At 40.2% G+C, this 13230-nt stretch overlaps 2 protein-coding genes across 2 annotated transcripts; one reads left to right on the forward strand and one right to left on the reverse strand.

Moving 5' to 3' along the window:
* The first annotated feature begins 73 nt into the window (after positions 1-73).
* Positions 74-3744, forward strand: Nip7 (nucleolar pre-rRNA processing protein NIP7). Its single transcript, XM_076838148.1, has 5 exons — positions 74-229; positions 347-433; positions 529-667; positions 1667-1807; positions 2017-3744. The coding sequence occupies exons 1-5, from the start codon at positions 174-176 to the stop codon at positions 2134-2136; spliced, it is 543 nt and encodes a 180-aa protein (XP_076694263.1). The 5' UTR covers positions 74-173; the 3' UTR covers positions 2137-3744.
* On the reverse strand, positions 3484-10935 carry Tmed6 (transmembrane p24 trafficking protein 6). The gene is made up of 4 exons (XM_076838146.1): positions 10723-10935; positions 8708-8834; positions 7185-7333; positions 3484-3856 (listed from the first exon to the last, which is right to left on the reverse strand). The coding sequence occupies exons 1-4, from the start codon at positions 10933-10935 to the stop codon at positions 3623-3625; spliced, it is 723 nt and encodes a 240-aa protein (XP_076694261.1). The 3' UTR covers positions 3484-3622.
* Between the last annotated feature and the right edge of the window lie 2295 nt (positions 10936-13230).

Raw genomic sequence — 13230 nt, forward strand, 5'->3', positions numbered from 1 at the left:
ATGGTTTTTTCGCTGGAGGATTTTCTTTCCTCTGCGGTCCTCCACGTTAGGGGGCACTAGTGCAGGACGGGGCTAGAGAGGCAGGCTTTGGGGTTGCCAGGGAGCCGCCGGAACCCGACTTCCGTTCCTGGCAGCGGAGGCACGAGGGTCCGGTGTTTCAACCCAGCGGGAAAATGCGGCCTTTAACTGAGGAGGAGACCCGTGTAATGTTTGAGAAGATAGCCAAATAGTAGGAGCACGTGGGGCGGACGAGGGAGTGTGTTCGCGGTGGACCCTGGGTGGAGTGGGGACGCGGTACTGGGTGAATCCGTTCGGGCGTGGCCTCCAGTCCTCTTTTTACCCTCAGCATCGGGGAGAATCTTCAGCTGCTGGTCGACAGGCCCGATGGCACCTACTGTTTCAGGCTGCACAACGACCGGGTGTACTACGTGAGGTGAGGCGTTGCTGGGCGGGCAGTGTGGATAAAGTGGAGGCTTGCGTCTCCTCAGCCTCCCTAACTCGAAACCTTTCTCCTGCTTATCCCATTAGTGAGAAGATTTTGAAACTGGCCGCCAATATCTCCGGGGACAAGCTAGTATCGCTGGGGACCTGCTTTGGAAAATTCACTAAGACCCACAAGTTCCGTTTGCACATTACAGCCCTGGATTACCTTGCACCCTATGCCAAGGTTTGTGGGATGCTTTCCATTTTGTCATTGGGAAGGAGATCAAAGATAAGGGGCACTTTAGAATGGTGACACGCTATAATCCCAGCAACTCAGGAAGCTGAGCCAGTAGGATGCCTGTTTCGAGGCAGCCTCTGCAATTTAGTGAGATCCTGTCTCAAAACAAAAGGAAAAAAAAAAAAAAGCAACAGCTCAAAGCACTCCTGGGTTCAGTCCCCGGTACCAAAAAAAAAAAAAGAAAAGAAAGAACACAAATCATTGGGCAGCTGTTTTCCTGTGGAGTACCTGAGAGTACCTGGCCCAGTGCCAGCACAAGGAGACTTTTTAAAGTCTTGCTGCGTGGCCATGCAGCTGCATAGTATAGTAATCTCCAGCAAAGTAGAAATGCCTGTGCAGATCCAGTTCAAGATCAGAAACCAGATAAATGGCTGTGATGAGGAGGGTACTGGGATTCAGAAAAAGAACTGTTAAACTATCTATGGGAAAAATTGCTTGTAGAGTTGAGAAAACTTTTTGGCAGCTCTGTTCAGTGGATGAACAATTTGAGGGGAAAAATGCACCTACCTCTTCCCAAAAATTCTTTTTTTATTTTTTCTTTAAATTTTTTTTTTTATATTTATTTTTTAGGTGTAGATGGACACAACACAATGCCTTTATTTTTATGTGGTGCTGAGGATCGAACCCGGGTCCGGCTAGTGCTAGGCCAGCGTTCTACCGCTGAGCCACAATCCCAGCCCCCAAAATTGTTTTCAGAAATAATCACAGGGGCTGGAGTTGTGGCTCAGTGGTAGAGTGCTTGCCTAGCACGTGGGAGGCCCTGGGTTCTATCCTCAGCACCACATAAAAATAAAATAAAGATATTGTGTCCAACTACAACTAAAAAGCAAAATATTTTAAAAAAAGAAAAAGAAATAATCACAAAACAGCAGCTGACTTATCCACAGGGATATAACTGTTACTATTTTTTTTTTTCCTCTTTTGCATTCTAATTCTATCTTACAGTATAAAGTATGGATAAAGCCTGGAGCAGAGCAGTCCTTCCTCTATGGAAACCATGTGTTGAAATCTGGTCTGGGTCGAATTACTGAAAACACTTCTCAGTACCAGGGAGTGGTGGTATACTCCATGGCAGACATCCCTTTGGTAAGTAAAGATGGTAGCTATTACAAAAGCCAAGTGTCTTTTTATTCAAGAAGGATGTATTTTCAATTTGTGCTCCTGAGAAACTAATTTCTAAGCACCTTTTGAATTCCTCTAGGACAAGAATTGTGTTTTTTCTCATTATTTTCAGCCCTCAACATGGGCTTATTGAATGACTTGAGTGAATTAGTGTCTCTTCTTTTGAATCCCAGGGTTTTGGGGTAGCAGCAAAGTCTACACAAGACTGCAGAAAAGTAGACCCCATGGCGATTGTGGTATTTCATCAAGCAGACATTGGGGAATATGTACGACATGAAGAGACATTGACTTAAAATGAAGTCATCGCAAGAACTTAACATCTGTGTGGAAGGGCCTAGCTTTGTTTCCTGTGTCTATGCAGACGCCGCCATCATGTTGAATTTTGTCAGCACTGTGACCTCTACAGGGACTTCTTAGTTTAATATTCTCATTATCACTGACAGGTGCAGGCTGATTCTTACTATACAGAAGTGACTCAGAAGTTGGGTTTTAGATCATTTGTATTTGTAACTAAATAGAATACTTTTATATTTGAATCAGGGGGCTTCTTGTTCTGAGTAATAGCTTCTAAATTATTGGAACTGAGGGCAAGAATATAGTATTATTGTTATCTGTGATAACACTGTTTTCCAGACTCATGGTAAGAACACAATGGATTTTCTTTGTTATTTATTAATTCTCAAAAGATATTGCTATATAATAGTTGGCCATGTCTGAGGTTTTAGGTATGAATTTGGCTTAAATAATAAGTGCAATTTAGTCACTGCTTTTCTATACAGTAAGTGCTATATGGTATGGAAGAAAAACTTGGATTCAAATCCTACTTCTGCCACTTGTCAGCTATACGGCTATGAATAAGTTGTTGAGCTTCCGTAAGCTTCATTTCCTTCTGTTAAAAAAAAAAAAAACTTTAGCCATCAGTCTAAGAATGTTTTTTGGATTAGGAATCATGATTGTAAAGCATAAGGCACAGTGCGTGGCAAATAATGGGTGTTGGAGAAAATGGTAGAGGAGTTATTTTTGTATTATATATTTCTTTTACTAAGTAAGCATGTGGTCTTATGAGTATAATTTGATTATATTTTTACTTTTTTCTTTTTTATCTTCTTTTTCTTGGATGTGATGATCCCAGTTTATAATTTTGTTCATTTCTTTGATTTTATAAAACATTTCTCTTATCAACCTGACTAGACTGGACAAAAAAGCACTAATTACAAACCCTGAAATAATTTAGCTCCTTCATCCTCATACTTCCCCAAAATCTCTTGTAGAATTAAAATATTTTATAAAGGAGAACATTTCAGAGCCAAAAGTTTTAAAAACCACGTGTACTGTAAAACAAAACAATTTCTTAAATGAATATAAAACTTTTAATTCCAAAGGAAACATCTCTAAAAATAAAATACTTTAAACTACAAAAAGCACTCTACCAACTCCTGTTAATCTCTGCAAGCAAATTTGCTTTTGTCCCGTTGTTTTCTACTCTTCTCCCTTCCAGGGTTTTCTATTAACCTCTAAGTAGAATCACTGAAGGCTAATGGACTGTTTTATGATGAAAAGTTTTTTAATCTTGGCATTTAATTCATATCTTAGAAATAGTTAAACTCTGAACATTTGTACTTTTATTATTTTATTGCCATTTTGCTTTTTTGATAAGGGTAATAGATTAAAATATTAAATTGATTTTTTCCCCCCAATAATTTTACAAAGGTGATTTGACCAAAGTTTTGAAAAAGCTGCTGCCCCAGTAAAAAAAAAAGCCAGGATGCTGTAGTCAGCTTAGCATTTTGGCTTCTTTGTGTCAGTAGTTGTTGGAACACTGAAGAGACGCTTCAAGAAATAGAGCTGCAAAATCCCAGAAAGAACAATAACAAGGCTCTGAACTGCTGACCACCAGTTCACATAGGTGTAGTTTGACTGGACAAGGAAAAAGTCAGCCATTTTCCTCATTCGTGCCAAGGTGTAGAATCGCCACATGTGGAAGACATTGTTGTGCACCTTTCGTGTACTCTCCTATAGGAGGAAAAAATAAAGAAAGGGATCCATTCCCCACCTATCCTCATGAGTGCTCAGCAGCACTAACCTATCTTAAAGTTAAGTAATTTCCATATGATTTTAAGATATAGTATTTATTTGGCTATGCTGGGGCTCAAACCAGCGCATTCTAGGCAAACGCTGTACTGCTAAGCTAAAACTCCAACTCTGTAAAACTATTATAGTTGATAAATGCTAATTTTGAAACTGGGTGTGGTGGCACACTCTTGTAATCCCAGTCACTTGGGAGGTTGGGACTAGAGAATCAAGGATCACAAATTTAAATTAAAGGCAACCAAGTGAGACCCTGACTAAAAAAGGAAGGATGGTGCAGGGTAAGATTATGACTCCAATAGAGTGGCCCTAGGTTTAATTCCTAGTACCAAAAAGAAAGAAAAAAGAAAGTTTTGCTGTATATGAAAAGTGGACTATACAACAGTGTGGTAGAGTGGCTTTTTTTTTTTTTTTTTTTTTTTTTTTTAAATATTGTGGGAACTGGGGATGTGGGTTGGTGGTATAGTGCTTGCCTGGCATGCGCAAGGACCTAGGTTCAATCCCCAACACACATACACACACAAACAAACATTGTGCAGTGCTGGGGTTAAAACCCAGGGCCTTATATGTAGTAGACAAAAGCTCTGCCACTGAGCTACATCCCAACCAAAAAAAATTTTTTTTGTTTTGTTTTTTTAATGATGAAATAGCTTCAGTGCTTTAAGTAGAAAACTCTTTCCAGAAGATCTCTAGATTTAAGCATGTATTAAGCCTTCCATTACACTTTTGGTAATTTCTTCTGCCTGCAGACTCTGAGGGACAGACAATAAATATTTTGGGTTTTACTGACCATCTCATCTCTTACAACTACAAATTCTGCCACTGCAGCACAAAAGCAGTCCATAGATACTTGTATTTGTCAAATAAGCATGACTTCAAATAAAACTTCCATTTACAATAGTGTTCAGTCCCCAGTACCACAAAAATAAATAAAAATAAAACTTTCACTTACAAAACTAAGCTTTTGTGCACCAAGGAGACTATCAGGAAAGAAAAACTGGGCACTGTGGCACATGCCTATAATCCTGACTACTTGGAAGGCTGAGATGGGAGGATCACAAGTTTGTGGCCAGCCTGAGCAGCTTAGCTTAGTGAGCCCTGTCTCAAAATTTAAGAAAGGGCTGGGATGCAGCTCAGTGGTAGGTCACAAGACTAGTGTGCACAAGACCCTGGATTCAGTCTCCAGAACAACAAGGAAAACAAAGAATGAAAATGAAAATCCCACAGAATGAGAGAAAATATCTGCAAATCATATATCTGATATGGACTCCTGTCCAGGTTATGTAAGTAAATCTTACAACTCTACAATATAAACACAATAAGCTGGGCATAGTGGCACATGCCTATTATTCCAGTGACTTGGGAAACTTGACAAAGGAGGATCTCAAGTTTGAGGCCAGCCTTGCCAATTTAGCAAAATCTTATTTCAAAATAAAAAGGACGGGGAGGTGTGACTTAGTGATAGAGTGCACCTAGGTTCAATCCCCAGTACCACAAAAAATAAAAAGAATTACTGGCAGGAGTGGAGGTGCTGGAACTGTGAATACTTGGCAAGTTTTCTACAACTGAATCAAACCCCCAACTCAAAAATCCAATTTTAAAATGGCCAAAGGAAGCTGAGCGTGGTAGTGCACACCTGTAATTCCAGCAGCTCAGGAGGCTTAGGCAGGAGGATCAAGTTCAAACCCAGCCTCAGCAATTTAGCAAGGTCCCAAACAACTCGATGAGATCCTGTTTCTAATAAAATATAATAAAGGGAATCCCTGGTACCAAAAATAAATAAGAGCAAAGTATTTTTAAAGAATATATGCAGCCAAGCATGTGTAATCCCAGCAACTCAAGAAGCTGAAAAAAGTGGGTCACAAATTCAAAGTCAGCCTAGGCAATTTAATGAAACCCTGTCAAAGTCAGGCACAGTAGTGCACTCTTGCACTCCCAGCGATTTGGGAGACTGAAGCAGGAGGGTCACAATTTTAAGGCCTGCCTTGGTAACTTAGTCCCTAAGCAACTTGGCAAGAACCTCTCAAAACATAAGAAGGCTGGGGATATAGCTCAGTGGTAAAGCATTTCTGGATTCAATCCCTAGTACCAAACATACACATGGTCAATAAACGCTTGAAAATATGTGTAACATTAATTATTAGAGAATGTAACTCACACCACAAGATACCACTTCATACCTACAGTATGACTATAAAATAAGTGTCAGGATGTGTCAAAATCACCCTCATACACAGCTAATGGGAACATTTCGGTTACAATGTAACCAACAGTTCTACTTTTAGGTAGACAAGGTAGAAGCAATTCTTGGAGGCACATATTCATGGCAACGTGGTAGCCAAAGGGTGGAAACAACTCAAAGTTTGCTCAGCTGCTAAGTGGATAATAAAATGTATGTTCACACAAGAGAATATTATTCAGCCATAAAAAGGTATAAAGTGCTAATATGTGCCACATGGATAAACCTTGAAAACATGATGAGAGGAAGAAACCAATCACAAAGGGTCCCATATATGATTCCATGTATGTGAAATTTACAGGATAGGGTAAATCTATAGAAACAATAGAATAGTGGTTGCCAGAGCTGAGGAGATTATGGGGGAATGGAGACTAAATAACGGGTACAATTTCTTTGGGGGGTGATGAAATTATTCTGGATTAGATGCTAGAGATGGTTGTACAATCTTGTGAATATACTAAAATCCAGTGAAATGTATATGGATTATTTCTCAGTTTGTGTGTGTATATACATACATACAGGTAGTAGGCCCTATTTGGTTTGTGAGTCTTAGTTTGGAAGCCCATGGAATAAATTAGACTGGGGTTGTGGCTCAGTGGTGGAGCACTTGCCTCACATGTGTGAGACACTGGGTTCAATCCTCAGCACCACATAAAAATAAATAAAATAAGGGTATTGTGTCCATCTACAACTAAAAAAATATATTTTTAAAAAGAGTCCAGGGGCTGGGGATGTGGCTCAAGCGGTAGCGCGCTCGCCTGGCATGTGTGCGGCCTGGGTTCAATCCTCAGCACCACATACAAAGATGTTGTGTCCGCTGAAAACTAAAAAATAAATATTAAAAAATTCTCTCTCTCTCTCTCTCTCTCTCAAAAAAAAATTAAAAGAGTCCAAGTCTTAAAAATCTGTTGAAAGGATTCAGATCCTCTTGCTTGTTTGGTTTCTACTCTTTAATCCTTCCTCCAAATTTAAAATCAGTTCCTATGGATGTCTCTCTCTCACAGAAAACATTACCTGAATTGCATCCAGGGTGTCGTTCAGTTGTTTTCTTTGAATCTGTTTGTGGTCCATCTCTGGCCCTTCATAGAAGACTCCAAAGTTGACGTACACTTGCACAGAACCAAAGTGATTTTGCTGATTTTTTAGACAGAGCTGATAATAACCTGTAGGAATTCCTAGATTGTTACCAAGTCTTTGGTCTCCCACCCTATCTTAAGGTTTTCCTGGAGATACCTTTCCCCTTTTTAAATTGCTACTGCATCGCATTCGTTTTACTTAGGAAGTACCCGATCCAATTTTTTAACATGGAGGACACTGCTCTAGTCTTACTAAATATTACCAATAATTATATTTACTAAATATTAGTAACTTCAGTTCTATACTGGATAGATAACAATGTTTTCCCTTTCTCCTAACCTGTAATTCCCATCTTTTTAAGATAACCCTGCTTGACTGTTGAAATTAAAGAGTATGGTGTTTGCCTGTTTCTTGTATGCCATTAGAGCTGGGACACCACCTTGAACTTCAAACTAGGGGGAAAAAAATTGATGCTTTGTGAATGAAAAACACTACCCTATTGGAGTGTTGCCTGCCCCGTGGTCTGTTCAATGACTGATGGTGTTTCTATTAGAGTTCTTTTGACCTGGGTCACCTCTGTGTGCATCGTGGGTCAGGGTAAAATTATAAAAGCATGGCAATTTTGAAAGGCAAAATGTTTGGGAGGCGCTATTGTCATGTAGGGGGCAAAGATGCTAAACATCCTTCAGTACAGAATGAGTATCCTACACATGTGGTACACAGTGATGCCTCTGTTGGGAAAATCTGTCTTTGTTTTTTAGTATACTTGTTTAGTTACTAAGATTGCCTGGTGTTGTCCAAAGTGGAATAAGCTTGATATGGCTGTAGGAACTTTCTGGCTGGAGAAGTGCTTTGGAGAAGTGGAGTGTGGATATCTCACATGACCATGCATTTTCTTTTTTTCTGAATCTACTTTTAAATGACTGAAATATTCTGATGACTGGAAAGAAATGTGTCCCCATGATAAATTTGTTAAATGGAAATCTGTATTGTAACTTGTTTCTTACTTTCTAATAATTTGATCATTTAGAGAAATGAGAAAATTGAGCTTCCACTGAGTACAGTGGCAGGCACCTGTAATCCAGCTACTTAGGAGATTGAGGCAGGAGGATCTAAGTTACAAGCCAGCCTGGGCAATTTATGGCTGAGAGTGTTGTTCAGTGGTAGAGTACTTGCCTAGCATGAGAGGCCCTGGGTTCAATCCCTAGTACAGGGGTTGGGGGTAGATATTGAGCTTCATACCCAGTGGTTATAATGTTCACCTTGAGACCCTGCTCCCAAATTGCCATTGGAATGCCAGTGGACAGTCTTAGATGTCAGAGGTCTCCAAGAAACTGGTTTTGGTGGTGATGGCTAAATTTTCTTCCTACCATTTTACCATCTCTATGTACTTCCTCATTATTTCCTCACTTTCATAGAAACCTCTGATTACTATAATAGCTGTGGGGATGAAAACAGACCTGTCTCTTGGACAAAAAAATTAATCTGGCCCCGAACATCCTGGGAGGTGCCTATGAGGAAACCCTGTGGAGTATGTGCAGTGGCAGCAACATGCCGGTTATGTGCCATCCCGAGTATTCGCTGAACCTGCCAAGACATTAAGGAGGGAAGAAAGACCCTGCTACATCACCAAGAAGCCAGCTAGGTGGTAAAATTGACATCCCATAATTATCAGCACAGTAGTTCTCAGTCTGGCATGGTACTGGCCACCCAGTCCCCCTTCTGGTGAATTTGGAATTGAGCTTTTTGGTTGTCACAGTAATGGTGTTGTGAGGAGCCACTTCTGAACAATCTACAATGTCAGACATGTTTCCAGCCACACAGCTGGGATGGAGCAGTTGATATGTACAATTCTGCCTGTAGAGTTCTTGGCTGAACTTGCTTGATTGCTGAGCTCCCTGGTGGTATCCCAGATTTGGGCATTTGCTGCTTGGCAGCCCATGCCTACAGTGGGCACTCCATGGACACCTGTCCCCAAACTGGATCTTGATAAGTCCAAGCTGTAGTAGCTATTGTTCTGATATAAATTCAAAGATAAGAAAAAACTCTGAAAAGTTAACTTAATTTTTAGTTACAGTGGGGTAAGAGCAACATTATCTATTACTATATTAAAAAGTTAACAGCTTTCTAAGATAAAGAACAAAGGAAAGGAACAGCCTCTCCAGGCACAGTGTTGCACACTTGAGATCCGAGCTACTCAGGTGAGGCAGGAGAATCCAAAGATTGGCCCAACCTGGGCAATTGAGCAAGACCCTGTCTCAAAATAACAAAAGTTTGGGGCTTGGCTTAGTGGTAGGGGGCCTCTGAGTTCAATCTCCAGTATGGGATAAAAAAATAAGATCCTTGAAGTTGTTCCTGCTTGTAATCTCAGTGATTATGGAGGCCAAGGCAGGAGGATTGCAAGTTCAAGGTCACCTCAGCAACTTCATGGCCCCTGAGCAACTTAGAAGAACCTGTCTCAGAATTAAATACATACATATATGTATGTATATATATATATATATTTTTTTTTTTAAAGGGCTGGGATATGACTCAGTGGTTAAGCACCCCAGGGTTCAATCCCCACCATCATCCAATAAATAAATAAATAAAGGAAGGAAGAAAAGAAAGGCTGGGGATATAACTCAGTGGTAGATCACCACTGGGTTCAATCCCAGAGGAAGGAAGAAATGAGGGAGGGAGGTGGGAAGGAAAGAAGAAAAGAACAGCCTCTAACTTTAATACTGACTGTTCATTATCCTTGAACAATGTGGTGTAAGATCACAATATGGGCAAAAGTACTTCTAAAGAAGTAACTTGAACACATTTACCTTGCTAAAAGAAATAGATTGAACCAGCGATTCTCCAATCTGCCAAAATTTCCTCTAAAGGTTTCTAGTATAGCAGATGTTGCTCCCCCAACCCCATTCAGTAGAGCAGCTTTCTTTTAAACTTCTGGGTCAGTCTGCAAGTTTCATGTGTTTTCATCCAGCTTTGTACTATATTCATGTTTTATTGATTTTCACATGCTGGGGACTCTGTATCTACTTTTTTAAAAAATATTTTTTATTGTAGATGGACACAATACCTTTATTTTTATGTGGTGCTGAGGATCGAACCCACGGCCTCCCACATGCTAGGCGAGTGCTCTGCCACTGAGCCACAACCCTAGCCCTCCTATATCAATTTTTAAAAATGTATCCTTACTCCTCTCATCCCCAAATCCAAATCAATGCAATGGTTGCCTCTCCAGGAATTTGTTCCATGGCTTTGAGCACACTTCTGCAGCCCCAGTTTGAGAAGCCAAGCCATATGTTTGAGCTACCATTGGCAATTATTCTCCAGCTCTCACCAAGAGTTTCCCTCTAACTACAGGTCTGTTTCAACAGGTGGGGATCACAGCATAATAGACAGCTAGAATTTGGTTTGATCTAAACCTGACTCATTTTACAAAAGGAAAAAATAGTCCCCAGTATGGCCAGAGAAACCCAAGTACCTCATAACTGAAATAGAAGTATCCAGTCTGGTGGGCAAATTGCCAAAAGCATTCTGTGCTTCCTGGAGGGATCATAATAGCAAAGTCATGTCGATCAGCTCTGTGGAAGAGCGGTTGGTCCCCAGAGCCTCTTAAGGATTCTGTCTTCTGGCTCCTAGCAGATATCACTAGATTCAGAATCAGTAGCCAAGCCCCAAGGAGTAAAGGGGACATGCTGCTTTCTGTAGACTCCTGCAGGTGAACTGCTTGAAGCCCTGTGGATCCAAGTAATTCTGATAACCACTAGGCTAATCATTAACCTAGGTTACATTTCAGCCAATTTTAAGGCTAAAATAAATATGCTGTAATAGAACTCCCATAGAACTCCCATGTTTGGCTCATGGAAGAATTTTTTCTTTTGCCTCAAAAATTAAGTGGTTTAACAGACCTACTCCATGGTGATAGAATCTACTACTTCATCGGATTTTTACCCATTCCTTAGGCCATCATGTTTCAGTTCTTGCTTCTTGGGGATGAAATATTGGATAAAATCCATTTACAACCATCTAAATATACTGAAAAAGGTTGGCTGGAAGTTTTTTTTTTTGGTTTTTGTTTTTAATTCATGACATGTTACCAGGTGATACCTCTTGCTCCTATCTGGAGCAATGTGTTTCAACAGTTTTCTATCTAGAACTACAGTTTAGAGCAAAGCATAACATGTGTGAGCAAAAGTTTAAACGGATGAATAGAGTGACAAAGGCAGCAGCCAGTCCCTTCTACTTGATAGTCCTCTTCCTTAACTTCAACTTGACACATTCATCTAAAGCTATCCAAACCCCATTTAATGATGACACTGTTCAAATCCTCTGACTTTGTTTCATCTCTTATTCATAACCTTTCAGCACTGGACAGAAAAAAAAAAAAAAAAGCCATCCAAAATCCACTTCAAGACTATTGTCCAAATCCTCAATCTTTCTTCTTTTATTGATGACTTCAAATATCCACTGACTTCATGGCAGGCACTGAGCTAAGAAATTTACCTGCATCTTACTTGAGGTACTGTGATCTATCGTCTTAGAGATGAGGACATGACATTCAGATTTGAGTGGCTGGCTCACAGTCAACAAATAGAGCTGGCAGGGCTGGTACCTTGATGGGGGCTCATGCTCTTAACCTCCAGGACAGTGTTTTTCAGACTGTCAGTTTCTATATTCTAATGTCTAAACTTTCCAAGCTTTACAACTAATAAGCAGAGAACAGACCTCATAAGTGTGGTTCAGTTCCAGCCACAATCAGATGGCATCCCAGCACTAGGGAGGTACAGTGGTTCTGCAGTGGACTTGCTGAAGTCAAGGCAGGAGAGCCTTGGGCCACATCAGTAACAGTGGCATAGGTACCCAAGCCCTGCTGCCACCATAGTACTTACACCACTCATGTCGGGAGCAGCAACTGGCTTCAGCTAAATAATCATCAGTTCGTGAAGTTTTATACTTCTAAAGAAGCCATAAGCAGAGTCCTACGTTGGTACACATTTCAATAACAACATAATAAAAATAACACTAAAGTTATATGAAAAAAAAGGTTAATGGAACTATACATTTCTTATAGTATCTGGTTTTGTTTTTTGTGACACTGGGATTAAACTCAGCAGTGCTCTGCCACTGAGCCACATCACTTGCCCTGTGTAAGACAGGATCTAAGTTGCCCAGGCTCATCTTGAACTTGTGATCCTCCTGCCTCAGCCTCCTGAGGAGCTGGAATTACAGGTATGTACCACAGTGCCTGGCTTCATTTTCCATTTTTGATATACACTGATTAAGATACTTTGCTTCCCTGAATGCATCACCATTAAATGATGGGGCGGTGGAGTCGGGGAGGAAAGCTTTCTGGACTCTAATCCAATTTGGAGAGAGACTACAACTCACTATAACCAGAAGGCAGCTAGGCCAAGAAGAGCTTAAGTTTTCACCTTTTCCCTGCCTTCATTTGGGTTTAGCTGGTAGAAAAACAGATCAAACCCCAGAACACACAGTAAAAGATAATAAAGCTATGCAAAGTTTCTAACTTGTAACTAAATGATAAATTTAAAAATTTTAGCATATCTTGAAGCTTTGCCTTTCACTCAAAAGAAAGTAAGGGGGAATTCTTCTGTCCCCCAAAAAGCATGTTACATGAGGAAATGGACAAATTAAGAGGAAACTTCCACATTGTCTGACATGGCTTCCAAGGATTAGAACATCCAGTACAGTTTGACAACAGCTTTTTTTTTTTTTTTTTTTTCATGGTACTAGGGATTAAACTCAGTGGTTGGCCTTGAACTTGCAATCCTCCTGCCTCAGTCTTCCAAGTAGCTGGGTTTATAGACATGCACCACTGTGCCTAGCTAACTTCAGTCTCTTGATCAGTGTATGTAGTTCAGCAAAGTTCGTTCACAATTTCACTACATTCATCTGTGAAAACATGCTGTGCTGCAATTAAACAACTACTTAAATTTGAGAGAAGCAAGACTTTAATGAAGAATGCTAC

Source organism: Callospermophilus lateralis, chromosome 18, assembly GCF_048772815.1.
Source record: "Callospermophilus lateralis isolate mCalLat2 chromosome 18, mCalLat2.hap1, whole genome shotgun sequence".
NCBI classification, from domain to species: domain Eukaryota; kingdom Metazoa; phylum Chordata; class Mammalia; order Rodentia; family Sciuridae; genus Callospermophilus; species Callospermophilus lateralis.

Bases quoted from the DNA above. Each gene is read 5' to 3' on its own strand.
- Nip7 (XM_076838148.1), top strand. From the start codon at position 174: ATGCGGCCTTTAACTGAGGAGGAGACCCGTGTAATGTTTGAGAAGATA. The intron at 230-346 runs GTAGGAGCACGT...TTTTACCCTCAG, and splicing joins TTTGAGAAGATAGCCAAATA to CATCGGGGAGAATCTTCAGC. The intron at 434-528 runs GTGAGGCGTTGC...TTATCCCATTAG, and splicing joins GACCGGGTGTACTACGTGAG to TGAGAAGATTTTGAAACTGG.
- Tmed6 (XM_076838146.1), bottom strand. From the start codon at position 10,935: ATGTCCCCTTTACTCCTTGGGGCTTGGCTACTGATTCTGAATCTAGTG. The intron at 7,334-8,707 runs GTCTGTTTTCAT...GAATTCCTACAG, and splicing joins TTTTTTTGTCCAAGAGACAG to GTTATTATCAGCTCTGTCTA. The intron at 3,857-7,184 runs GTAATGTTTTCT...TTCCTCCTATAG, and splicing joins ACACCCTGGATGCAATTCAG to GAGAGTACACGAAAGGTGCA.